The sequence below is a fragment of the Anarrhichthys ocellatus genome, unplaced genomic scaffold (assembly GCF_004355925.1).
Source record: "Anarrhichthys ocellatus isolate YVR2014 unplaced genomic scaffold, GSC_Weel_1.0 scaffold2, whole genome shotgun sequence".
Lineage (NCBI taxonomy): Eukaryota > Metazoa > Chordata > Actinopteri > Perciformes > Anarhichadidae > Anarrhichthys > Anarrhichthys ocellatus.
In genome coordinates, this window is record NW_022280032.1 from 1,449,513 (window position 1) to 1,476,602 (window position 27,090).

Below are 27,090 nucleotides of genomic sequence, written 5' to 3' on the forward strand. Positions count from 1 at the left end.
AATTAGATTAAACACAGTTGGAATGATACAGAGTGGAAAGTTGATTCAGTCATCCGCTGTTTTTGCAACATTTCTGCTGCTGTTTGCACACTCTTGTGTTCTTTACTTCAAAGGGATGATGAGCTAATCCACTAACATGCAAATACTAATCTGAGCATCAATAAACAACACACCCTGACACACACACACACACACACACACACACACACACACACAGCAATACAAACACCCCTTCAAACACACACTGAAGCTTTTGGAACAAGACATCTATTGATATGAGTTAAGAGCGTGTGTGTGTGTGTGTGTGTGCGTATTTTTGGTGAACTGGGTGTCTCTATTAACAAAAGGCTGCGCTTAGTAAAGAAAGTGTCTTTATTGACCAACTGTTGCACACGCGATTGAGAGGTGGCGTGTATGTTTCGGTGTGTGTGTGTGTGTGAATCTCTATACATGGCTTTGTAGTCTGTATGTGGGAAAATGTTAATGTGTATGTGTCTACATCTCGTTTTGAAGGTTTGTGACAAAGTGCAAAAAGAAAATGGGCAATAAAAAGAACATAACAATACCGTAACAATTTAAGATTGCTGCTGAAGATCAAAAGAACAGACGGACCTTTTCTGCTCTTAATGCAAACCTAAAAGCACATTTCACGTGTCTCACCTCCACCTGCAGCTCCTTGGAGGAGGCGGCCTGCAGCTCGGTGGGGACGGTGCACTCCAGAGTGTTTCCACTCAGAGTCAGAGTCTCACAGCTGTGGTTGGAGACCGTCAGGACCTGACACTTCATCGCCTCCCTGTCCATATGGTCACCCTGCGGTGGAGGGAAGGGGGAGGAAAGGGGGAGGAAAGGGGGAGGAAAGAGAAAGAAAGAGACAGAGAGAATGAGGGGAGAAGGAAGTTGTGGGATAGAAAGCGACAGGGAAGGATGGAGAGAAGGATGGAGAGGCGGATTGAGATACAGAGGGAGAGAAAAAAGAGCGAGACAAATGAGGTTGGATCTAAGTACAACCGAAAGCTAAATGCGACTTTTTTAGGCAACCAAAAATGTTACAATTAACTTTGATCAACTGAAAACACCCTGTGAAAGGGTTAACGTTGCAAGACAAAAACACGGACAACTCCCAGAGCTGTCAATCACAGTAAGCCCGTCAGTCGCCTAAGCTGCAGGAGAGAGACGCATCACTGAGATACGTCACATTGAACCTCTTCACTCTGCTGTCAGGTGAAGGTGTGTTCAATGCCTGCAGGAAGAATCAGGAGCAAGAACTGTCCAGACAAACTCTGCAACTCACCGACATAAAGCAGGGGGTAGAAATGTGCACGCAATTTGGGAATACTGGTGCACACGATAGGAACAGAATGAGAGCAGCTTTAGGGGAAGCTCTGTGTTATTGGCCAGCTTTGAGTCCCTGTTATGTGGAACGACTCTATTTAAAGTAACTGCAAGGAACAGTCTCGATTTAATGCGGATGCCTCTGTATGACCTACATAAGCAAACGAGACCATCAGCAAGAAGATTGGCTATTTCTATGTCGTTTTTGCTGAGCCCCGCTGGAGGGAAGGGAGGCACAGGAGAACCAGGACCAGGACTGAGAGGAGGCAGACTGACCCTGCTGCAGTAAAATGAGAGGTTTTCTAAAGGGAGTCAGGCGCTCGGAAACAACACCGCTTTTGTCCACAGAGGCCGCCAACATCCACACAAAATGAAAGTTCCCCGTAGCAGCTTTAAGATTTAGTCGTATAATCCGTGTTATATGTTCTGTGCCTGTATGGTGCACAGGGTGGGGGCTGCTTGGTATTAAAAGTTTGCTTTTGTACAAATCAATCACAGGCCACATAAGCGTGTTCGCTGTAATTTACAGACCTCCATAACTGGAGTCCTAAACATTCTTCAAAGGTTCCTTCTGCAGCTTTTGAACTATTTATAGGACTTTAAGTGACACGAGTGCATGTTAACAAAGTTATATGAATTTTATAGTCTGAAGCCATATTTTAGTAGTGACCTCGCGGCTTGTTTAGGACGTATTAGAGATTTGGAAACTCTCTGAAGTAAATCAGGTGCAGGTTTCTCTTCCTGGCAACTTGTTGAAGACGTGAGACGACGACAACAAACCCCCCCCCCCCCTCTCTGAGATCTGACTGGAAGCTCACACAGCGATTGTCGTTTGACGGGAAGCTGTGAGAGAACGATGCAGCCTAATTCGCTCTCTTTTCTCCACTCTCAGACTCGTTCTCGTCCTTTTTGTCATTCCTCTGATGCCATCTCTCTCTCTGTCTCTCTCGCTCGCTGTCTCTCTCTCTCGCTCTCTCTCATAAACACACTTGTTTGAGTGCAGCAGAAGGCAATAAAGAGAATGATCACATTCCTTGCGTGACAGCTTGGGATTTTCCAATTTGACACAGACTGGAGGCTCGCACCTGTTCCTGCTCTCTCTCTCTCTCACGCACACACACAGACCGCTAATTCACTTGCTTGCAATTAGGAGACACACACTGAGACAACACCGTGTAACAAGATCTTCCAATGAAATCCTTGTTCCGGGCTGTCAGTGTGACGATACTGTACACACAGCAGAGGAGTTATTAAAGTTATTAAAGAGCCGCCACTGTCGCTCTAAATACATTGTTATGATGATAAATGGAAGCGAGATGCCGTCTCCCATGATGTTATCGAGCCTGGCCATGCGCCAAAATCAACAGCCTGGTTCTTTCAATGTGCTGCGTGGTGCCGGAGCTGTCAGTCACAGCCCAATATTCCTTTATTTGTCTTTTATTGGCAGACGTTTTTGGGGCTTGAGTTATCATGTGGCGCTGAAATGAGCCCGGTGTTTGCCCTTTACTGGAGGCCACTGCAGGGCAGAGGGTTATCAGATGTGGTCTGTTTCAGTGATAAACCCCCCCCCCCCTCCCTCCCCCACCCTGGGTTTGTCTGGGATGAAGGGGGGATAGAGGTTGGGTCGGTGGTTGGATTTAGCATCGGGGCCAAGGTCATGTCTGGGAAAAGAGAGGAATTAGAAAAAACCAGGCAGGATTCCCTGCGAGAGGTTCAGCACAGCTGCCACAAACCGTCGAGCAAAAAAACAAAAGAAAAATTGAAAGAAAGAGAATAGTACAAATGTGTTTTTCATTGTGTTGCTAAAAACAGGCTCAGGGGAATGTGGTGGTGGCTTGTTTGAAAAGCGGCATTAATATGTCAAAAGCTTTGACCTCGAGACCGGCAGAACAATGCAAGTCAACGGAGAGAATACATAGAGAGGTGAGGAGGGGATGGGGTGTAAACGATGGGAAACAGAATCCACTTCCTGTTTTTCTTTCAGTATTGTTTCCTTCCCGATTTGACCCGGACCATGGAAGTTGCAGTACGTGTGAATATGGGAAGCAAAGTGCAGCCACCAGCAGAATGAACATCAACCTGCTTCCAAATTGTGAATTCATCCCGTTCAGTAAAAGCTCTGCAAACTACATTTATAAATGTAACAGATCTGTGGTGTCGATTATATGAACACAACCCGGCAAGTCTGTGGCTCTCGCTGTTCTGTGAAGCACTTTCTTAGCTTTTCACATTCGCCACAGCCCATACCAGGAGATTTCATTACTTTACCACAACCGTACACTCGACAATTAGCGTTTCTCCAGGTGTCTTGAGTTTCTGCACCTGTTTCTCCAAGAGTCTGCCCCGCTGGAGTTCACTTTGAATCTTTACCAAAGGATGCAGTTCTGCCTCTAACCGTTGCGGCTCTGTGATACCTTTATAAACATTAAAGTAATTGAAAGACAACGAAAGTTTAAAAAAAGTCAGTCACTTCTCTCTTTAAATGACCAATCGTGGCACAACTGACCCTTCGCTAAGCCCCGCCCCCTGCCGCTACTCTATCAAGCTGCCATGGAGCCCACACTGTCACCAACCGGACTTTGTGTAGAAATATTTAGTCTTTAGTCTTACCTTGAGCTCCACGATGCTCTTGTTGTCCTTGGAGGTGAGTTTGGGGTCCTGGAAGAGGGGGTCCTCCACGTAGATCAGATCCCACTGATCCGTAGAGTAGCCGTCCAGGACGAACGCCACCTTGGTGAACACGGGCGGCTGCAGAGCCAGTTTGGCCAAAGAGGGCGTGGTGCACTGGATGGACGTCCGGTTCTCACCGTACACACAGCTCTAGAACGAGAGAGAGGCAGGCGGGAACAGAGACAGACAAAAATGTTAGAAGAACTCTACTTATGCAGATGAAATTAAACGTTTATTAAGGGAACACACAAACATTAATATCATTTCAGCTGGATTTGTTTGTATGATTGTCAGCTGGTCTCTTTCCATATCGTTATCTCCGCCAGACGTAAGCCTGCAGGGAAAGCCTCGTACCGAACGGTTTACTATAAATACGTGTTGTTACACCTCTAACGTTCAATGCATACAGAGGTACCGGCACACCTCTACCTCTCAGCTCCCTCCAGGTCTTCCCTCCGTCACTATGTAGAACCACCGTGCGGTACTCCTCAGTTTGGCAGTTTCTTTCATCCTCAACACATCATATGAGACACCACCTGTTTTTAGACTCTACAGTGTTTACACGCATGGCCCGAGGGCACAACAGAGTCTAATCCCGTGTTGGATTCAGCCCACGTAGGCCTCCCAGCTTTTGTGCTCACTAAGAACCCCCAGTGAGAGACAGAAACATCCTAAGTCCTTTTTTATTGAGGTGTGGCGGAGTTTCATCTTGTAGAGGTTTGACTTCTCCTGCTACATGGCAGAGATCTAAACCTTATGTGAATCAACCTGGGTTTGGGTTACTAAAGAGGAACTGGACTTCATGTCCGTGTTAAAAGAATCCTGTCCTGTTTCTGTGGCACAAAGCTCTCACATGAGGGAAATGAAAGTATGGTGGAGGTTAAATATAAGCTTGTGCGCTGAACACCCCGACACCAGCTGGGCACCAACAAGTAGCACAATGTAGAGCTGCTCGAGGGCAAAAGTCACGATTGTTTTGGTAAGTACTGAGATCACGATTATTTAACACGATTACTCAAACAAAAAAAAGGCAGGGTGCGCTGGATTTAATGACAAAATGACAGCATCGATGTGGATCGATAATTGTTTTATCTCGATCAGCTGGTTTTCATAATCGTTGATACTTAAAAATCCAAAAAGCGGATTGAATTAGTTTTTTTTTGATTAATCACCTAGCCCTAGCTATGTGATTTTATTGAAACGTTTAGTCTGTTTATAGTTTATTATGATGGCAAATATGGTTGACTTTGGTGCAGTTGAGCTTTTAAATGACGTGCAGTTTTTCCCTGTTCAACAGTAAACTGACCTGACCTGGAGGGTAGAACCGGTGGACAGCTGGGCAGAAACACTTGAAATCAAGATTAAAGCCTCAAGTACAACGTGGCTCATCTAACTCCGTTCTCTCCTACGTTTCAATAAAGTAAATAAACAGCAAAGCCACTGAGCTGTCCGCCCTTTTACTAACAGATTATGGGAGAGAATTTTGCGGAAGGAACAGCATCCAAAATGGGGGAGTTACTGGGATCTGGATCTGGGGCAACGTTCCCAGAAACAAGAAATCAATAGGCTGACTATAAAAAAGGGAAATAAATGGGTACAGTATTGTGAAAGCTGTGGTTGATATGAGCAATGGGAGCGGTTAAGTGTTTAGAATGATCTGTTATCCTCTTTCTCTGCCTGTCGATATACCGTTTCACTCATGGATCACAGCAGACACCTTCGCTTGTGTCTCATCTTCCATACTTCCTTGATCGAGCTGAGGTTACAAATAAAGGGGGATGCGCTTCATTTATCACAGAGATTGTGGTTTGTTCATTACGCAGAGCAAACATCGATACGCAGCCGTTATAAGAGGTGATATTCCTCCACACAGGTGCCCTCAGAACAAACCGGACTTGTTTGGCTGCTCGCTGAGAGATCGATGCTGATGTTTGCGCTGCGGTGACCAATGATAGCGTGTGTTTATCTTCTGGGCTACAAAGGTACATGTGTCCTTGAGTGCATATGAGGACACGAGGAAGGAAAAATATGTGCTCAATGGTTTATAATGGTTGGTTGAAATACTGTTAATTTCTTGAGATTTAGCACCAACTGCACCGAATCTTATATAAATATATCGTTTGTATATATATATATATATATATATATATATATATATATATGAAAGGGTAGGTGTACAAAGCTAAGGCTTCAGCCGCAACCTTTTCAGTTAGCATAAGCTTCTGTTTGTCACCATGATACAAGAAAGTACTTCGTACCAGCAGCTTTGTGACAACTGCAGCACTTTTTCAATAAAAGTTCAAATAGATTCATGGAGGCAGAGGACCAAGTACCAGGATCATATCGACCAGAGCAACATCTTTCAGTCTGTCTGACGTAAACTGTTGTACAGCATGAAGTCACTGTAACATATTGTACTGAGTGAATCTGAATTCCCTCTGGTTAAGAGTTACGCAGTTTGTTCGTCTAGGGCTTTTATTGTGAAAGGTAAGAATGCAATACGTGGATCTGAGACAGTGTGCGGCATTTGTCAAGGTTGAAAGGAGAAATACAATGTGTCATCTTGATTGGTTGATGCCTTTATTCGCAGTGAGAAAGCTCAGGAAAATCCACTTTGTTACGGAAAGAAATTGCGTTGCTGTTTTTGCAGTGTATTATACATGTTTTTATATTATTCTTATAGGTGTATTTGAGTTCAATAAGTTTAAAACCACCAAAAGAAACAAAACTAAATCTATATTTTCATTTTGTGAAACAAACCATCCTCTGAAGTTTAGACCAGTCAGGAGCCGCTGCCCTCTTGACTACGGTCTACAAAGTTTGTAACACAAAAAAACCCCCAAAAAACTAAAAAACTCAACAGACTGGTTGAAATCATATCTGCCTGCAGTAGCAGCAGCTCTGTCGCTGACACTTCCTCGTACGCTTCCTAATCTGCCTCCCCAGTGAGCTTCAGCGGCCCAGATGGACGCACACGAACACGAACACACACACTCAAAGACATGGAACCGTTTAAAAATACCCACATGCACGTTGAATGTGTCAATGTGAGGGTAGCGCTGGGTCGCCCAACAAAAGCAATCCAATTAACCTCCACACACCAATATGGAGCGAGTAGAGTAGAGCGGGACTGTAGGGTAACCCCCCCCCCAGTCTCCCACGGGTGCAGCGAAAGGAAAAATATCCTGTGAATTAGTGGAAAAATCAGTCAGTTTCATTGTTCAGCGGACGTCTCCTCTTATTTAAGGCCGAGGAGGTGAAGGGCTGTAGGTCGGCAGCAGCTGTAAATACAATCGCTCAGAGAGCCGGGGGCCGAGAGGTTTTCACTGTGGGGTGATGAGAGAACCAGCGATCCCGAAAAAAAGAAAACCTCCGCCGTCCCTGAAGGATCATTAGTGTAACAGCCTGTGAAAAAGGCCAAGTCATAACGGAGCTCCCACGTACAGAAGTGCCTGTCAAATCTAGAGTGATTAATCCCAGCAGCGTTTCCTACCACGCTGTGTGGTGTTATTGTTTTCTTTGGCTTTAAGGCCTCCAGGTCAGCTGCGTCTTTGCTTATTATCTAGATTTCGAGGATTACTTTCTTCTTCTTTTGCAACCGCATGTAATGTGTTTTGCATCCTCTCCTCTTTTTTTTCCAGGACTCTACGCTATCTCCGTTCAACTCTTTTGTTTTACCATTGTGCAAAAGACCAGCACTAAACTGCAATCATTACTCATTTAATGATGCTCTCTGAGTTACAGATTGACATCTCTTAATTCAAAAGCTCCCAGATGTAATCCATTTGGCCTTTTTTAAACTCCCATTGAAGTAAGTTGGACTGACAGCACATAGATGCTATGCAATGGCTTCTTTTTCCAAAACTTTTATAGAATATTGTCCCATCAGCAGCTCTCTTGATCTCTTGATGTCGCAGTCGACATTAAGGGTTCTCTATACGAGAGCGGTTCGCCGTCGGATGGCGTTGTCAGCCTAACATCCACCATCCGGCTCCCCCACAGTTCAAGCTGGCCTCATCCACTCGTTCTCAACTAAACCTACGGACAGAAAAGTGCCGTAATTCAACAAAAGCCCTCAAACCACAATCTTTTCCTAAACCTTACAGAGTAGTTTTGTTGCCTAAAGTAAGTAGTTTCCTGTGAAGGCGGAAGTTTATTTTGAAAAGACTGTATGAATGTAATGAGTGGAAATTGACACGCGTTGGTCTTTTGTAGGAAAACTCACAAAAATGTACTTTTCGTGAGATATCATACAAACCGTTACATGCTCAGGTTAACACTGTTAGCTCTGTCAGCACTGTTAGCTTCTAGCCGCCGCCATGTTGAGAGCCGTGTGGAGGCAACAGATATGCTGTAAACGTTACTCGTTCACTTTCATTCTCTTCCTCCTCTCAGAAACCCTCCCGTTGTGGGAAAGGGAAGAGGCTTCGTGAGGCGTTCAGGTGTCAGCTGGAGGGTTTGAGCTCGCTGGGGTGAGATAGGAAGACGACTCGGACGCGAAACAAGCCGATTCGTGAATACAGGTGACAGGTGTCTGGATACGGTGAAGCCAAACCAAACCATACATGATGGTTGCAAAGCAAGAACTGCACTCCATCTGTTTTGCGAGTGATCTGTGAATGTTCACTGTTTTTTCATGTATGTGCAGCCCCCCCCCCCTTTAGCTTTGTGACCATGCCAACTTTTCACGACGGATCGTAAAAGAAACCACCTCTTTCATGTGTGTGGGAAAGCTGAGATTGGCTGAGACCAGGCTTTACTGGAGATCTGAGACGCAGATATCAAGTCAACTCTGGGTGGTTGTTGGTTTTTTTTCATGCTCCAACTCCCGACTGAGACCCCTGAACGTCTTGGTTTTCTTCCTCTCTCCGATCTTCGGTGTGCAGATCTTGTAAATTCCCGTCCAACTGGAGAACAGATTTCACCAACTGCACCGAACATTGTATTTTTTAAGGGTTCATGAACGCAGCTCCGTGGGTACGAGACGCTGGCTCACATTACCCACGGTGCCGATGGAAAACCTCTGGGACGGTCGGTTTGTGAGAGACCCGTCCCTCTATTTTGAGGGGTTAAGACAATAAGACACTCATACTGTCCCTTCCCAAGGCTGAGCCTCAACTCATCCCATTTACTGGAAGGAATTTAACAGGCGACAGCTGGGCCCCGACGGGGCATGATCCCATCCTAAATCATTAGCAATGATAGCCTTATTTTACACTGCTGGCTTCATGCTCTCTCTTTAGGGAGCTAGAGGTTTGTGTTTGTTGTTTCTCTCTGTTCTGTTATTCCAGTTGAAACAACAATACAATATTGGAGAGAGGGTCAGCTTCGATGCGACACCTTTCAGTCACGCGAGAGTCGTTTATTCGTCACATCTTAACGGAGAGGTGTAAAAGAGTGTGTTGTGAAACCTGGAAGTGAAGTGAAGTGACTGTTGGTGTAAACCGTGCTGCAGCACCAGGTGACACATAAAGACCAGACCAGAGTGACCCCACTCCTCTAAGATTACAGGTGAAATTACACCCAGTGAACTCAAGCACAACCCAGAAAAAACGGAAAACACATGTTTGGTCTTTTTTTTTATTTGACAAAATAATTTGTTATTATTTCTTTTAAAGCCTATCCTAAAAAAAAGTGTTTTGTTTAATGAAATGATACCTTAGTGATTGATGAGTGCGGTTCCGGTCCGTTAACTGGTGATCTAACTCAGTGAGCAAAGTATGTTAACAGGCAGGTAACCAGATGATCGCGCTCACTGACCTAACTTATTTGCATGAAAATAAGATGACAGAGCATCTCATAGGAGCTAATTAAAACTGTACCGAAACTTTTTACCCCAAATGTAATTAAGAAAGAAGTGATTCCACGTTTTACGTCATAATCCTGGTAATGTACACATCTTTGCATCACAATAAGAATTGAAATGACTTCCGTGCATTTTTGTTTTGCCTGCAAACTCTACATTATATTACTCTATACTACTTTGGACTGCAACTGCAACGCTCAGTTATGTTTTCCATAGGCTGCCGCTGCAGGGTGAGCGCAAAAGTGAAGCTAAAACATCTGGGCCTGCTGGCTGGCTGTTAGTTTAAGGAAGCGCTTGATTTGATATGCAGCGCTGTTTTGTGCGAGCGGAGCATTTTAAACGTCAATATCACAGTCGATAGTGTTCATCTAATTGTGGAAAGCTGAAATCCTCATTACTATTTGAATAATTGTGCAGCCCTAACACAGCCTGACCTTTGGCCCGTGTAAAGACATACAGTATATAAATATAGATTGTTTTTGTATGTCAGGGTTGTATGTGATCACTAACAGGATATTTAATGTAATGCAAACAGATATTTACAGCCTTAAAATGTCCAGTTTGCCTTTTTTTTTAAGCTTTCAACCATTTTTAATTCACCCAGAGAGAGTTGACCAAGGAAGCGTCCACGCGCAGCAGCAAACCATTGACCCTCAGAGGCAGACGCGAGTCCAGATGGGTGTCGGGTGAATCAGGGATTTTGCGAAGCGGCACATTTTTGGATCATAAACCTGATTTCAGAGACCCGAGCTCTCCAGAGACCCATCAACCGCTGACCTGAACACAGGTCAATGACCAGGGGAAGGGAAACTGAAAGACGAGACACTGCAGGGAGTGTGTGTGTGTGCGTGTGTGTGTGAGAGAGAGAGACAAACAAGGGGGAGAAAGACGGATTGGATTAAGCGATGCAGTGAAGTTTAGAGATGGAAGTCATACGTGCTCTGTATCAGCGTGTGTGTGTACATATGTACTGAGCGTGTTATGATGTCCTGACTGAACCTGCAGCAGCGAGTGACTCAGGATGACAGATAACATCACCACAAAGCACAGCTTGTCCTCAAACTCCCTCCCAAAGCCAAACATTGAGAACAACACACCTTCGCTCTGTGTGTTGTGACTCACGAAGAGAAGTGACACCTTCGCGCTGAAAGAATAGATCCTTTTAATGAAATGCACGCTGTTAAAAAAAGTCCTCAATTGGTGCAAAGACATCTGAAGGTTTCACTTCTGCTGATGTAAAGCAGGACTTGATAAGAGGTGAAATTACTTTGATTTACTTGGAGAGTTTCGTGCAGTTCAATTGATAAAAAAGTTTCCTCCGTTTTCTCTCAAAGGATACTGCATCACTTCAGCAGCAACTGCAATGAAACTGAGGCTGTGAGTCGGTTGTCTGAGCGAGCTGTGAGAGTGGACGAGGAGGTCAGTGAGGTCACACAGAGGGGAGCCACGGTGGTAGTTTCTGTGTCCGACTCTTTTATGGCTGAATGTTGTCTCTGTGTTATAAAGTGAAGGTCCAAGTCCTCTCATGTCGTTAATGATGTTCCAAGCAGTGTTCATTTTGTCAACAAAAGCTAAACGTCAATCACCTTTTTTTCCATGAAGATCAATTCGCCCCTTGATATATTTCTTTCTGTAGTTTTTGTCACGAGTACTTTAACAGAGAACGCCAATATTACGTGGATAAAAGGTGATGTAAATTCATTTTATTTAACGAATATCGGCATCAACCAATCACGTTGTTCACACTATAGTGGACATATTCAAAACGTACACTATAGTGTACAAAGACATGGAGTCTTCGTAGTCCGGACCAAGATTGCCATCTTTATTACTTATGACACTTAACCCCCTAAATTACGCCTACGGTGCTTAATGACTGTAATGTAATGTATTACTCCTTTAATTAAACCTTTACAGCGCAGATCTCCTTCTGTTCTTACTTTCACAATAAAAGCCGTAGACATGCAGACAGAGTAACTGTTTACCAGAGGGAACTCAAATTCACTTCAAGCATTTCACTCAAAGGAAACTCAATAAAAGATCTTACAGTAGCTTAGTCTGTACCACAGATTCCCTCTGACAGGCTGATCTGGGTCTACAGGGTCCTGGTAGTTGGTCCTCTGACTGCATGAATCTATTTGAACCTTTCATTGAAAAAAAAGAAATCGCTGCCAGTAAGAATAGTTTTGATGCAAAATATTGGCAGGCGAGTATTTCACATTTTCGTGTTGTTTATTGGTTCATTGGTATATTTATTATGAAAGATGTCCTTTCCTCTGACCATATGATCCTATATTACAACATATAGAATGGCTGCGATCAGCCTGATGAAACCTTTAAAACCTGCATTACTAAAACCAAGCACTTTGACTTATGACCTGGATGACAGTTTACACATTTAACGTCACTCTAAAGGCCCTTATAACTAAACTACATCAATTCCAGGACATGTTTGATGGCCTGCAGACAGCGCGGTGAAAGTGTCAGGGTCGGGTAATTTAAAACACCTCCGGGCCGCCGCTAGTCTGAGGGAGCGATGACGTGCCTCCAGCATGCAGTATCGTTTCCCACCAATAAGTAGAATAAGGTCTGAGGGGAGGCTGAGGAGAGCCAGAGCGTCCTGGAGGCCTCGCTCTGCTACTGTGCGTCACATGTGACAGCTGGATCCCGCAGATCAGACTGTGGATTTTCCATTTCCTTTCTTCTCCAGTTTGTCTGATACTTTAGCTCTTTTCCGTTGTCTAGAACTCTTTTTCTCTGTTTCTTCTGGATGTTTTTTTTGGGGGGGGGCTTTAGCTTGTATAATGACAATACCATGCATGTGACAGCGAGGTATTTGCCTGCTGTTCAACATGTGATATTCCTGATGGGTTCTTTTTTTAAAACCATATAAGGAGACGCAGGAACTAAAGCCGTGTTTCCTTTAGAAGAAGTTTCTGGTAATTTGAGTTATTTTCAAGGAGCTAAAAGGTTCCTTCAGCCCGTCGTAGTCCACCTTTCCATAGCGGTCTAAAGACCTGCTAAGATTAGGCAAATTAGTACACTGACGTATGGAAAGGCAGCTTTGATACGAGACGAGTTCAGTTCAGTGTGTCCGCCCGTTTCATCTGAAAAAACTCTTGGGTTTGTCTCACTGAGAAGACATTTACTGCTACACAGTATTTACTGATGCACAATGTAATGAATGAATTTCAGAGGAGGAAAATGTTATTATTTGAATGCAAGACGATGCAATTGGTTTGTGTGCAATTTTCTTGGGCCAACTACTTTTATTTCCGTTGTAAAAAAGGCAAATTTGTCAGCGATGCAACCCCAAATATCATGAAAATCCCTCCGTGCGTTCCTGCGATATTGCGTCCATGAGAATGGACCGGACAGACGGACGGACAACCCAAAAGCAAAATGCCTCCGGCAACGGCTCTTCTTCCGCTCGCCTTCTCAGCTTGCTCTCTGTCTTTTTTTTTTTTTTTTGGAGCCGGGAAGCCAACAGCAGAGAATAACTTTATTTTTACCGTCATGAAACAAAGACAAACGCCCTAAAGCAATACTGGAGTACTTCCTTGTTTTATGAACGCAGCGCCGCGGTGTGTGTTGGACCAATCAGTGATGTTCGTCACAGCAAACACCGCCCTCAGAGTGCCCGTACTTTTAGAAAGTACTACACCCCCGACCAGGAACCTTTTTAAAATGTCTACAGAACTTAATTCAGATCCTGGTTCCTGGGGAAAGTTCCTGCATTTCCACTTCATCTCAAGGAATGCTAAATTAATTGTTTTTTATTGATGATGTCAATGTGACGTTTAAACAGGTGTTGGAAAGTTGATGTGCAGAGATGCAAAAGAGAGATTGACCCGCCAGCAGGAAACGACGTCTGTCTCCAAAGTAGCAATGACTTCCTGAGTGTTTTAAAGTTCCTTTTCCCAAACAATTCATAAATGAAATTTAAGGTCTACACTTGTAGACGGGTCTTTCTTTGCTTCACCAAAGCTTAACCTCAACTCAGCTTGTGCAAAACTTTGTAATCCAAATGACGGATACCTCATATTTTCGGGAAGTGACACCCTTCTCGTACTCACCACATGGAAGACCACGGCATCCTGACCCGTGGTGAGGACCATCTGGGGCTGGAGGCCGGACCGGAGGAAGAAGCCGTGAGCCGACACCGTGCATCCTCCGCTACATTGAAGGGGAGGGGGGAGCGGATATTAGCGTTAGCATCAGACAGAGACACAGTAGATCCCCACTGGGAGGGACCCTGCTGTTAGCGTTAGCAGTTTAGCCACTCGTCACCTCCTACTCGTTTCCTCCTGCTGTCAAGCTAAAGCATGAATCTGTCCCCCTCAGTCACACTCGCTCTCTCAGGTCTTTATGTGAAATAACAGATGAGGGATTTTCCTTCACCGCGTTTTTCACATCCCACTGGTGAGAAACGGCTTTAAGACTGAACCCCCCCCTATTCTGAATGAACATAACTAACCTGATGAAGGAGCGTGAGGGCTGGATGCTGTTGATGATGGGGTCTTGGTTGAAGGTGAACGGCACGGGCGCGAGACACTCCACCGAATCCACCGTCAGCTTCACGGGTTGCATGGAGGGAACGGCGTGCGGAGGGGTCTTGCAGGTCAGCATGTTGGACGACAGGCTGAGGTCGGGGTGGTAGGGGGGGGAATGAGTTAACACACTGGATATGTTGTTGTGTTAGCATGTACAGTGGTAGCCATTGTCCTCCATTCATGCATCGCATTAGTCCTGCAGATAATTCCCGATTGAGCGGGAGATGAGACAGAATGAGGAAAACAGCGAGAAACAAAGACCTTTGACCGACTTTAACCTCCAGCTCACAGGAAAGAAGAGTTCTCAGTAAAATGACAGTGATGTCGAGACACGTTTGAGTACGTTTAACAAACACAATCCCTCTGCAGAACATATGTACTCTACTGTCAAAGTGAGACTTCAAAAATAGGACGGATTTGGAAAACCAAAGCGTGGTTCAGGGTCCTTTTTTAGACTTTGCTTCCTGTATTCTGGTGACTTGTAAAGAATTGGAAGTACTGCAGATTATGTTAAATACTTTTAACTTCAATACTTTTAATTCTCAAAGAATACAGAATGAATTGGCCCTCTGGTGCAAACTTGCGTGAATCTCTGGAATAAACTAATATCCATCAGTTTTTAATTCATTTGTTCATTTTTTACCTCCCTCTCCATTTCTCTCTCAGTCTTTCACTCACTGAAGGCTCTTTCAAAAACAACGGCACCACTGCGATCTTTAACCCATTATTTCAAATAGCTTGCGCAATGCCGCGGCGGCTTTTTGCTGCGTCAGCGTCAGTCCAACTTTGACTTGAATTCAGTGCATTTTGCCCATAAATAATATATAAACAGCCGCTGGAGGTTGCGTGCACAGCGGCAGTGACAGCTCCCCAAAAAGTGAAGCCAAAACATCTGGATCACCCCCCTGGTGGCATATTTAAACGTCAACATCTCAGTAGATCCTGTTCATTTAAATACGCCAACATCGTGATCGCGATTTATATTTGATTAATTGTGACCGTACAACCTCTACAATTCATTTCTAGGAAATAAAGAAAAAGGTAGAGAAAGTATCACAGCCACTTGATGTATTTTATTTTTGAAGAGCTGTTTTCTGTTATGCGGGAAAAGAAAGGACAAAAGGAAAGCTGTGAACTGACCTCTGGATCTTGCAGGCTGCTTTCCCTATCGTCACCTCTCGCTTGTTCCCGGTGTCCAGGAAGGCTCCCCTGATGGTCAGCATGGTGTTCCCGGACTTCGGCCCGAATGTCGGGAATATTTCGTGGATCACGGGGTCCTGGACGCAGAGGCACTTTCAACAACTCTGACTGATGCATAACGCTTTGCATACATATGTGAAATTTCTCTATGTCGAACTCAAACGCCACGTATTCTGCACAGAGCAGAACCAAAGACGGCGTTTCTTACCACGAAGGTGAAGCCCTCCATCGTGGCGACCTTGTGTCCACTCGTGATCTTCACCGTGTGTCCTGACGGGGTGAAGTTCCCACTGAACATGGGGGAACACTGCATCACAGTCCACCTAAACACAAACACCCCCGCACACCAGACAGCACACAGACCACACATTATACTCTACCGCAGCCACCGAGCATTTATCCTAATTCAATGATGATCCACCGCACAAAGGGGCAATCGTTTCTCTTTCCTCCCAATTTGTAATGAGGTTGTTTGTAGCAAAAGGGGCTTTTGAATTGGGCCCCAGTGGATTTGGGAGAGTGGAAAGTCTGGATGCAGAGATTTTTCCCAGCAATTTCTCAGTTAGGGAAGTCATGTGTGGAGAAAGAGAGACAGGGAAAGTGAGGGGGGGGGTTAACATTCTTCCTTCAACACAATACCCCCTTATTAAACTCCTGCTCTCCCCTATAAGACGCCAGTGTACGGGTCCCTTCATCTCGTAAACACCCGCTCTGTCTCTCTTTTCAGACGGCATGGGGCTCATTTTCTAACTGTCTAACGGACGTGCAAAAACTCACAGGCATGTATTATTTGCAAGACATGGAGGAAAACCCCCAAAACACACACACACACACACACCTGTTGATGTCCTGTCGGGTCAGTCTGCAGGGAGCTCCCGCCACCTCTACCGTTACCTCAGAGGCCTTAAAGTTCTCCGTCTTGTCGAAGCCGAAGTTGCTGCCGCACATCGTCACGACCGTAGAGCCTCGTATCGGTCCAGAGGTCGGGAACACCTGACGCACAACAAAACATTTTAAACATTTACTCCTCAGTCTGAGATCGTGATAATACAATGCTCCTCAGCACCGCTGCTCTCCATCTACTTTCGCAAGAAATGAGTTGCTTCCTGTTTCAAAGAGGACGTTCCCCGCTTGCCTCTCCCTGGTATTGTCCCAGGTAGATTTGTAGATAAGATAATCCTTTATTAGTCCCGCAGTGGGGGAATGTACAGTTTATCTTATCTAGTAGGTAACTGTTGTATAAGAAACATCCACGCAAACTTTCTGCAGATGTTTTTTTTAAATTCCTCTTGCTAAAATATTCCAGAGGAAGAGGTGTTTTTTCTCGTCCTATTAACCCATTTTGTTGAATTTAGTTCAGCGGAGATAGCCTGGTGTTTTTTCTCTCTCTATATATATATACATATATATTGTATATATATATGGAGACAGCATGGGGTACAACATTAAAGTGAGAAAGAATGCTCAGTAACGTCTCACTCAGAACCCAGTGGTAAAGAGGACAGTGCTGCTGTTCACCACACACCATTGAGACAGTATACAGTGCAAACATACAGACGGCGGGTTCAATGGACGGCAGGTTATATGAGCTGTTTTTGGAAGGAGAGGAGTGAGAGAGCGAGAGTGTCTGTATGAGAATACAGAAAGAACCGAATGTAAAACCATCCTTAGCGATACCAGACGAGATGAGAGCCACGACTCCCCGCGTTACGTAAGAAACATACTTATTTTAACCAGGACAGTGATCTACTAAACCTGACCAAGGAGTTCTGTTGCTCAAACCTCAGTGCTGCCAAGGGATCCGAATCCTAAACTGTATATAAGAAGTGGACGCTGTCTTCGTGACGTCACTCATCGGTTTGCGAACTGAGGTTTTGAAGCCTCGAATTCTGCATTTCGGTCGTCGCCATCTTGTTGTTTTTGCAACCAGTGAACGTAACCGACCATATTTGGAAGGAGGAGTGACGTAGAGACGCTGTATATGGCTCCGGCAGAGACCTGTCAATCACTGTGTAGCCCCGCCCCTAAAGCATCCCCTGCTTTATGGTCTGTTTGACTCTAAATGGACCATAATGTACTAGATGAACATCATGCTGTATTGAAGAAGACTTGAAACTAGAGATTGAGACCATAAACTCATGTTTACAATGTTTACTGAGGTAATAAATCAAGAGAGAAGTAGAGTCATTTTCTCATAGAAGCAGAGAGCAGCAATGGTCGAGCAAGGTGGAGAATGAATGAAGCGACAGAGCCGTGAAACAGAGAAATAATAATATTATTTTTCTGATCGTTTCACATCTCTGGAAACTGACACAGTAGCTGTGTTTCCATTCAACTGTGAAGCGAATTTTAAGCAAACTTTTGGATTGTTACAAAAAAAAAAAAAGGAATGCCAATTAGGCGCGTTTCTATCAGCCGGTTTAGAGCAAATAAACTCTGCTACAGCGCAGTTTTGTCTTAAGTTTGTGCTGGAGGCTACGTGTGAGAACCGGAAACAAAACAAGTCATCTCATCTAACGATCTGCTGTCCATGTGTCATGTCGTCTGGAGACAAAGACAAGCATTCACACGTTGTGTGAAGAAGACGCCAAGGGCAGAAACAGCTGATTTATTCTCGCAAGTTCAATGTTTCGCAACGTCACAATATGTTCAGCAAAGGCCGAAGTTTTATAGAATTTAGCTTCCACGCTGCTTTTCTAATGCACATGAAAATATGTGAATTCAAAATGATAGACTTTCCTTCATGGATCTCCGAATGGAGGACTTAAGCCGAGCCTTATATGGTATCATTGGGCCGTTGATTATGCTAATTTACAATTCTTATGAGATTGCGTTCATTCATGCACAGGTAGCATTTATCATGTTGATGCTGGTTATTCAAATGAAAAAATGTTTTTGCACGAGGTCGACGGCGACAGGTGAGGTCGGTGCGGTTACCTTAGTGATGACAGGTGTGCAGTACTCCTGGGTCCAGAGGGAGGGGGGCGGGCACTGGTCGGCTCGGCTGCAGCGTCCGTCACACCAGCCGCATTCGGTCACCCACGATGACAGCAAACAGGAAGTACAGGTGGTCAGCTGACCACAGCCGGGGCCAATCAGAGGGATCTTAGTGATCTACAGGGAGAGGAAGACGTGAGAAAGTCTGTGTGTGTGTCGGACGGAAATGAAGAAACACAACAGAAGTGTTTCCCCTCAGAGAGAAGTGTTTGGGTTAAGCCTCCAGGAGCATTATTCTCTTTTATCTGGTGGCTCTGATCCGCCTTCACTACTTTCGTAATCATCTCACTAATGCAAGACATCTGTACGGCTTATGTTTCCTGTTGTGGTTCAGAGACGAACACAGGACAGACTTAAACTACTGAATCTGTAGAATAGCGACATGTTCTCTGCGTGTCGTGACGCTCCAGATTTTGCTGAGGAAAGAACCAAAAAAGGTCTATAATCTCTGTGGTTCCCGGCCCACCTTGTTCCCTGTCGCCATCAGCATGGCTCCGTCCGAGCCGTCGGCGTCCAGCAGCGCTACGCCGGTGGAGACGGGTCTCGAGTCCAGCCGGAAGTTGACATGTGGGGAGGCAAATCGGGAGAACAGCACCTGAAAGAAGAAGGAGGGGCATCATTTAATGTGACTCTGGGACAGCCTTAAAGTATCACGAGCTCACAAACGCATTACTTGAAGGCTAACAAGATGGATTCTCGTGTGATATCACGCTGCCATGCGAGGTAATATTCAAAATGCTTCAAGAAGATTACTTCTTTCGAAGACATTTAACTTGCAAATAGACAAACTATTGTTTCGCTATAGATAGTGAGCTTTAAACCAGACATTGTTTAACTAAAGTATCGAGTTATTGCCGCTAAGCTACAACCTTAGATCTCTTATGAGAAATTTCAATGATCAAGTCTCCAAAACGTGTAAGAAATACAGTAACCTGTATTAATGCATTCAAATGTAATCTGTTCTGAATGAGTAAATGACACAGAAATACACCTTAAACTATCTATTTGCTTCTTTTGCATTTAATAATAACAAATAATCACGCAGGTCAGCTGAGGACACCTGGTTAAGAGGCGGGATTTTGTTCCACTTGTTTCCCCATCGTCGCTGTGTTCGTACACCGGCACGCACCGTGAATTTAAAAAGAAGGAAACATTACACGGAGTCTGAAATATACAACAATAGATCCACAGCATCGCCTGAGGGAAAACCACGCCTCCAGGAGGAAAAACTGGAACACCTTATTTTTTTGATGCGGCGCCAGCACACCTCGACCGGGGGAGTTTGGTTGAAGGAATAGGATCCAGGATTGTGTCATCTTCTCTTCTTTCACTGGAGTTAAAATGTTTGCTCTTAGCCCAGAGTCACGTCTAGAAAACAAATGTTTCGACAGACCTTTCTCGATTTAGACGTATCAACCGGTACAGCAGGAAGGGAACAGGTGTAACTAACACTAGTGATCTGTTTTCATCAAGACCTTCCTGGTAATATTATACCCGGGACTACTTTTCAAGGATCTCGAAGTTTCTTTCGGCTCGCGAAGATTCGCCAAATGAGTCCGCTGACATATGAAAAATATGTGTTTTATGAAAATGCTCGCAGCGATGTCTGTGAGTTATCTTGAGTTGCTGGGTCATGATTTCTGGAAATCTTTATATTGAAGAGGAGGCCGACATCTCCACCGCCGATATCTCCAAAACTCTAGAAAATCTAGATTGATAAACAGCACTACAGGTACGAGGACAAATGTGTATTTTAGATTTTTGGGGTGAACTGTCCCTTTAAAGTAATAAAACATACAACGGCAACTTGGTAAAAAATCATTATATTATTTAAGTGCAAACCTTTTTAATGCAGCAACAAATTGGTCCATTATAAAATGTATGTAAACATAGAATATAATTGAATAAATAGGTCCGTTGTCACCGATCCCTACCGAAAAGTGCTTTTAAAATAATAGTAAAGTATATGTTATGTATCATATACGTATGTGGGTACAAGAAATACCTTTTCAAAATGACGAGCCTCGCTTCACAAACACTGGAGTCAGAGACACTTACAATCCTTTCAGTCAATTTGCATTTGACAGATAAGAAACTGGTCCCGGCTGCAGCTTTAAAAACTGCCTTCAGACACAAAACATTGATGTCTTCAATTCATTGCAATTCATTTGAAATACACACACTGTCTTAAGAGAGACTTTTAACCCGTTTACTTCTCCCACGGTTAAGAGAGAGAGATGAGAGACTGGTCTGGGTGGAAACATTGTGTCCTCTGACACGTTGGTCGGTGTTTCAGACACACACACACACACACGCGCAGTCAACACACACCTGGAACAGCATTTATCATTTGCGGTTATGCTGCAATTACAAGCCTGGGAGCAAACAGAACAGAACAGGGTCTCTAATGGGGCGTGTGGTTGCTCCAGTTACACTGAGCCCTCCAAATTATACAGTTCCCCCTGTCTCACACACACACACACACCCCCACACGCACACGCACACACACCTCTGTATTGTGAACTTTAAATGTGATTTCTGTCGGTTGGCAGATTTTTTCCCTCCCACTGTTTGAGCCGTCATGATCAACGTTGGCTTTGTAACAGCGAGCATAATGGGTGGCTTTCCGCTGGGGACGAGGCCATACAACAGGCATCTCTCTGGAGGTAATAGCGGTGTAAATTACAGCTTATTGTATTAAGCAGGCTGGGGGGGGGAGTTTGGCCTCCAAACACGGCCACTGTGTTATTCCCACAGTGGCCCAAACTGAAGCCGAGGGAAACACTTCCTGAGCCAGAAAACTATTTTCTTTCACTGCCTCGACTCCACGTTCCCGCATGTCTCGTCCCGCTGGGAGCGGCCAGGAAACCGAAGTACACGAAAAGTTGACAGGTTCCTTTTTTTTTCTTTCTTTCTTGCACTAACAATGAAACGAGCTGCCGAGGAAGGCAAAGACGAACACCTCTCACGGATTCTTATTGTGGCTTATCTTTGGGAGAGGGCAGGTGGCCGGAGGGTCGCCAGTTCAGGCGCACGGCTTGGAAAAATCAGAGCAAATTGAATGAAAGTGAATGAAACTGCAAACCAATGAGCAAAGTGCTCGATGGGTTATTCCAGTTAATTACAACTTGGCTCTTTTGGAGTCATTTATATCCGTTATAATCAAATTCTACCCAACAAAGTAAGTGCTGCGATGTGGGAACAAGGTGGCCTGAAGTATAGGGCAAAAAAAACAACCAGTTCAGTCAGAATATCTAAACCATTCAGCCCGTTTTCATTCACTGTTCTTACGTACGTACGAAAAGTAATGTTAAAGTCAAATTCGTCTTTAAGAGCAACAAGGGGCTTAGTGTAGATAAGTGTGTCCAAAAACACAGGACTTTCACCCAGGAGACCGCCGTTCGCGTCCCTCGTGAAAATCAACGTTAACTTGGTTGTCTCATAACTTCCGTACTTAAGTAACGGCACTTCCGTTCTTTCTTTTGCTTTCTTGGTTTGGGTTTCTTGGAAAGCATCTTTCCTGCTTTGTCTCCTTCTCCCCCATTTCTTCCTCTGGCTCCTCCCTCTTTCTTTGCTCTCTCTCTCTCTCCCTTTTCTATCTATTAACTCAACTCAAACCTAATCAATTTAATTTGTATTCATTTTACCTGCACGATCAGACAGAACCCTGTATCGCTAAATCATCAGTACTGCTGCAGTCCTGATAACGTTTACTATGACTGTACAATATCAGCGTTATGGTTTTATCAAATCTTTGCGTCTGGTGCTTCTCTGTCAGACGATCGGCAGAACATATTTGATAAAATGCAGAGTTTTGCAGTGCAGGACAGCTGCTAAAACAATGAGCCTCGGCCAATTCAGCCGACTATAAAAAAGAAAGACACAACCAAAAGAGAAAAAACTGAAGAAGCCTGAGTGGTGAGGGGTGTGTGTGTGTGTGTGTGTGTGTGTGTGTGTGGGAGGGGGGGGTTGAACACACGGCAACAGCTGCACTGGATGCTCGGTCGAGTAGAAAATGTCGTGCGAGTGAACGTGTCAGCGGAGCCCGCCGTTCACCATTAACGTGCCGTTCGGCTTGTAAGCCCCCCCCCCCCCCACCATGCAGCTGTTGGCCCTTTATTTTTTTGTTCCACGTCTCTGTCGCCTTTTTTTGTTTTTTTCCATGCGTGTCTTTTTCATTCTTGTGTTTCAAAAACACGTGAGGTAATTCAGCTTTCGCTTTACGTGTTTTGTTCCATTTCGTTGTCGTGGTTTTGTTCGGGGCCCCTCGCCGGACCGTTGCACCGACACGCCGTCTCTCGCTGCACTATACTCTGCAGCTGTAACCATCGCAGGAGTGTACAGTAAATACTAAAGAACAGCACATGAAGAGGCAGAGAAAGTGAGTCACTGGTTGACGTGCAGCCTCGTCATATTGGTTTAATTAAGCTGGATGCCAACATGCTATAATTCACCTGATGATCAGCACAACATCAATGCAACTAACGGACCTCCGACAGGCTGAAGCCCTCATTTGAACTGCAGGTGCACTGGCACCAAAAAGCTCCACATGTACTTCATGTGCCGGGCCTGAGTCTGGAACGTCATGAACACACTGATGGGGGGATTGTCTTGGTTGAAGTAGAAGGTTCTGTTTTAGACAACTAAGTAAAGTATTTAAATGACAAATATATTTGAAAGATAATTGAATGTAAATAGTCTAAGAAACCTTTATCAATAGAATTTAGCCTAATTTTAACATCTTTTGACCTACAAGTTACAAAATGATATTATATTGATTCAACTCTATTTCATTTTGGTTTTGGTTTTAACTTTACTAAACAAAGATTAGTTTTTAATTTTGCAACAGAGCTGTGTTTAATTTTAAATGTTGTTTTGCCAAACACTGATTACGACTAATCCTAAGATTACATGAATCCTTGTTGGAGCAACCCAGCCATGAGCCGTATCGACAGGTCACGTATGAGACGTTGAAAGCAGCTGACAAACGATCAGGAGCTTGTAATCCACTGTTGGTTTGTACAACGATAGGCCGACTGGACTGTTTGCTCAGATGGCAGACTGGAACGTGGGCCTTTTGGAGGCTCGATGAGCACAGGTCAAAGGTAAGCAAGTTGTGCAAACAGAAAGATCCTGGTGCTCGGTCACAGACTCCCACAAGCTGCCTGCTAGCGGAGGGCACCTGGAGCTGACATGTGTGTGTCGAGTCTCCAGCAGGAGCGCTTTCACTGCTCACATACCAACATCCTGCCGAATTTACATGGACAATGAGCGAGGGGGCCTCGGGCTCTCTGTTTACGCCTAACTGCTAGTATCTCCCATGTAAATTTTGGTTCCTGCATGGACAGATTAACATGAACGCGGGCCCGGGACGCAAACTCGCCACGGGCCCCTAACCTAAACATGTAAATAGCTACAATTACGGCCTCCACAAGCAGCTAGAGTTTGGTTGCACGATAGCAAAAGGCAACCAGCAACCACATGTATTTTACTTCTTTGGATACTCTCTTAAATTATATTTGTTCTTTGGACGTATTGACTTACTGCCATTTTGCACATGTTTCATTCTAAACATGCCAAATACAGCACAGTATACAACCCACGGATTTAGGAGAGGAAATGCACACCTGAATTAAATAAAAACCACCAACAACCAACTGGGAAAGAATATATAAATGAACATCACATGAAGTACAGAGCCACAGCTACGACCACGTAAAACCACAGTAATAAATATCCTCCTATCTACCCTTTAAAGACATTTACTGTGAAGAAAAAGTGACTTCTTTACCTGTATGTGGCGTCCGTCGGCGGTGCCCAGGTATGCCACTGCACGGCCATGCACTGGCACCACGGTGATCGATGTTACCAAGGTGTTGGTCAACTCTTTGTGCCAGTACTCGAGTCTCTGGACGAACTGGGTCACCTGCAGGCGGTACTCGCCCTCTTTCCCCTCGTGGATTCCCTCGTGTGGGCCGCAGTCGTCCGATGAACTCTGCAAAGAGAAAAAAAAGGCACTCGGTTAGAAAGAAGAAATCCCCATGGAGTGCACCAAGAAAAACAGAATCTACAGTAAGAACAGTGGAGAGAGCTTCTTATTGTGGTTGCGGGCGTGATATCGATATCATTCAAGGCGCAGCCAAGAAATGTCAGCAACGTCATGTTCAACATTGAAGAACATCCACTTTAATGTAGTGAAATTTATTTTTACTGGGGTTCGCCAGCTAGATTCAGATCTCCTTATCCAAACACTTTGCTCTCCTCGTTATATAATATCATGTTGGGCTATCTTCTTTCATATCTGGCCCCAGATGGGAGGAGGGTTAAGAACCAAACCTCCTAAGCCCCCCCCCCCCCCCCTTAGCTACTCTTTCATCAGGCCGTGCTCGTAATGGAGGTCTCTCGCCGAGATCGCACCTCCGGGGCAAGTACATGATTTGTTGAACAGAAGTTTAAGGGGACGGCAGGATTTCATGGGAAAGAGAAGACCTTCATGCTATGTTTTTTTTTATTCCATGGAGAAAAATAACTTTTCCCCTCATCCAACTGGTCAACCACATCTCTACTTTCTCACTTGAGTTTAGAACCAAAAACCCATCAGCTCCCCTCTTTGGGTTTTCAAACGTCGCTGGGTTGTGCAGATTGTTGTGTCTGGAGCCTTTGGAGCATACAGTGAAAGCACAGACTGTAGCCAGAGCTGGATATAGGGCCTTTGCCCCCCCCCCCCCTCTCTCTCACTGCTCTGCTCCGGCTCTTTTTGTGTTTAGTCATGGCCTCCTGTCCCAGCCTCGGGTTTCATTAATTATTAATGACCCAGAGGGTGCCGGGCCTCTTGTGGCTCTTAAGGTCCTTGACCCGGTCGCCTGACCAGTCCTGAGCTTTCTGTTGTTATCTCAGCTTCAGTGGATGATGACCTCTTCACTGGAGTCACAAAGTGGTCAGAGGAGGGAGGGGTGTACAGGTAGAGTGATTATGAAGACCTGTGGACGGCTTCTTTCAAAGCGACCTCATTGTGCCTTTATTGCATGAAGCTTTAGGAGAAAACTACGCTTTCCTCGGGGAAATGTTTGTGACCTTTTGTTGTGACTTAAGACTTTTAGACACCGGGGGCGTCACAGATAAACAACCCAAAAATGCGGAAAAGAAGGAATTATATAAGTCAAGGTAACAGAGAGGATCTGGTCTGCGCTGCCTTTGTCAAGGTTGAAAGGAGTAATAAAGTTTGCCCTCTTGGTTCAGCCTACAGAGCCTCCCTGTTGCCGTTTCATGAATATAGACGCAACTAAAAACATTCTGCACAGCATGATTGGTCGATGCCTTTATTCACTCTTTCCTGGAAAAATATATTGAGGTGCAAATAATCTGCATGAAAGAAATCGCCTCCACTCTGTAAAAAAAACCCAAAATCAAAGATACATATTCTTCCTCATACATGTCGTGCTATTTATCATCAATCTAGATTGTTCCAATGGGAGTTGCAGAGTTTTGGAGATATCGGCCGTAGATGTTGTCTTCCTTCTCTCCAGTATAACGGGACTATAAGGCGCTCAGCTTGTGGTGCTCAAAGCGCTGAAACTAATAGTTTCTACATTAAACGTCTCACAACGTCCACTGATTATTTTGAGTATGTCATGACTGCTGGAAAGAGACAATGATGTTAATGTGTTCACAAAGATATGTTTCGGGGCGCTGTGAGCACAACAAGCCGAGTGATTAAATCTAGTCCGATTATATGGGATAGAAAGCACACAAACAAACAATCTCACTGAGAAATAACACCACAGGTAAGAGGACAAGTATTGATCTTGTTGCATCAAACTAAATTGGGTTTAATCTCTTACAGACACTTTTGATCTCTTTCTGCCTCTAAAACCTAAAGCGTTGTGGTTTGTGAGAAACATGCTGCATCATTTGTTCGGTGTAGATCTCAAAGGCGAGCTTTGAAGATGAGAACAGAGGAGTAATACATCAGGAGAGTTTCTTTCTCGGTGACGTCACACAGCTGAGGAAGAGAAAAAGCAGAGAAACCTAGCCAACTAAGAAGCAAAAGCCAGCGGCAGACGTTGGAGAGACAACGGTGCAGTCACAAATGTGGAGGAAATTGAAAGCTGGCTGTCAAGGTTGGATGTTTTTAGCGAGTGGGTGCAGCCAACTGATCTGCACTGAATTACTTCAGGGTTAGAGAGAGTGCAAACCGGATGAGAAGTGACAGTTTGTGACTGAAGTTGGATAAAGATATGGACACGTAGGAAGAGTTAAATGATCCTTCTCCTCAGACAAGATGGACAGGAAGCCCTTTGATGTGCGAAGCAAACCTTTAAAATGCCTTTACCCAGAGCTTGAGTTTAAAATACGCTCCATCGTAACTTTGCACTTTCAGAACAGAAAAAACAACAACTTGAGAATCTGCCAAAACAGATAGAGGCATCATCGCTGTGGAGATTTTGCCACGCGGCTCAATAAACAGGCCCTGGGCTGATTATTTTCAGAGCAAACAAACAGGACTTTGGGGGGTTGTTCGGTTTAAGCGGA

The 27,090-nt window shown here is 44.6% G+C and overlaps 1 protein-coding gene across 2 annotated transcripts in view; it reads right to left on the bottom strand.

Annotated features, from left to right (window-relative positions):
- Positions 1-27,090, bottom strand: part of met (MET proto-oncogene, receptor tyrosine kinase) — a 66,723-nt gene that overhangs the window by 17,558 nt on the left and 22,075 nt on the right. For both annotated transcript variants that reach the window (XM_031861158.1, XM_031861167.1), the window contains exons 3-12: positions 24,350-24,553; positions 19,025-19,153; positions 18,499-18,675; positions 16,400-16,554; positions 15,770-15,884; positions 15,502-15,638; positions 14,286-14,450; positions 13,885-13,984; positions 3,943-4,152; positions 661-810 (exon numbers count right to left, since the gene is read on the bottom strand). In XM_031861158.1, coding sequence (XP_031717018.1) covers positions 661-810; positions 3,943-4,152; positions 13,885-13,984; positions 14,286-14,450; positions 15,502-15,638; positions 15,770-15,884; positions 16,400-16,554; positions 18,499-18,675; positions 19,025-19,153; positions 24,350-24,553 — 1,542 coding nt within the window. The remainder of the gene's footprint in view (positions 1-660; positions 811-3,942; positions 4,153-13,884; positions 13,985-14,285; positions 14,451-15,501; positions 15,639-15,769; positions 15,885-16,399; positions 16,555-18,498; positions 18,676-19,024; positions 19,154-24,349; positions 24,554-27,090) is intronic.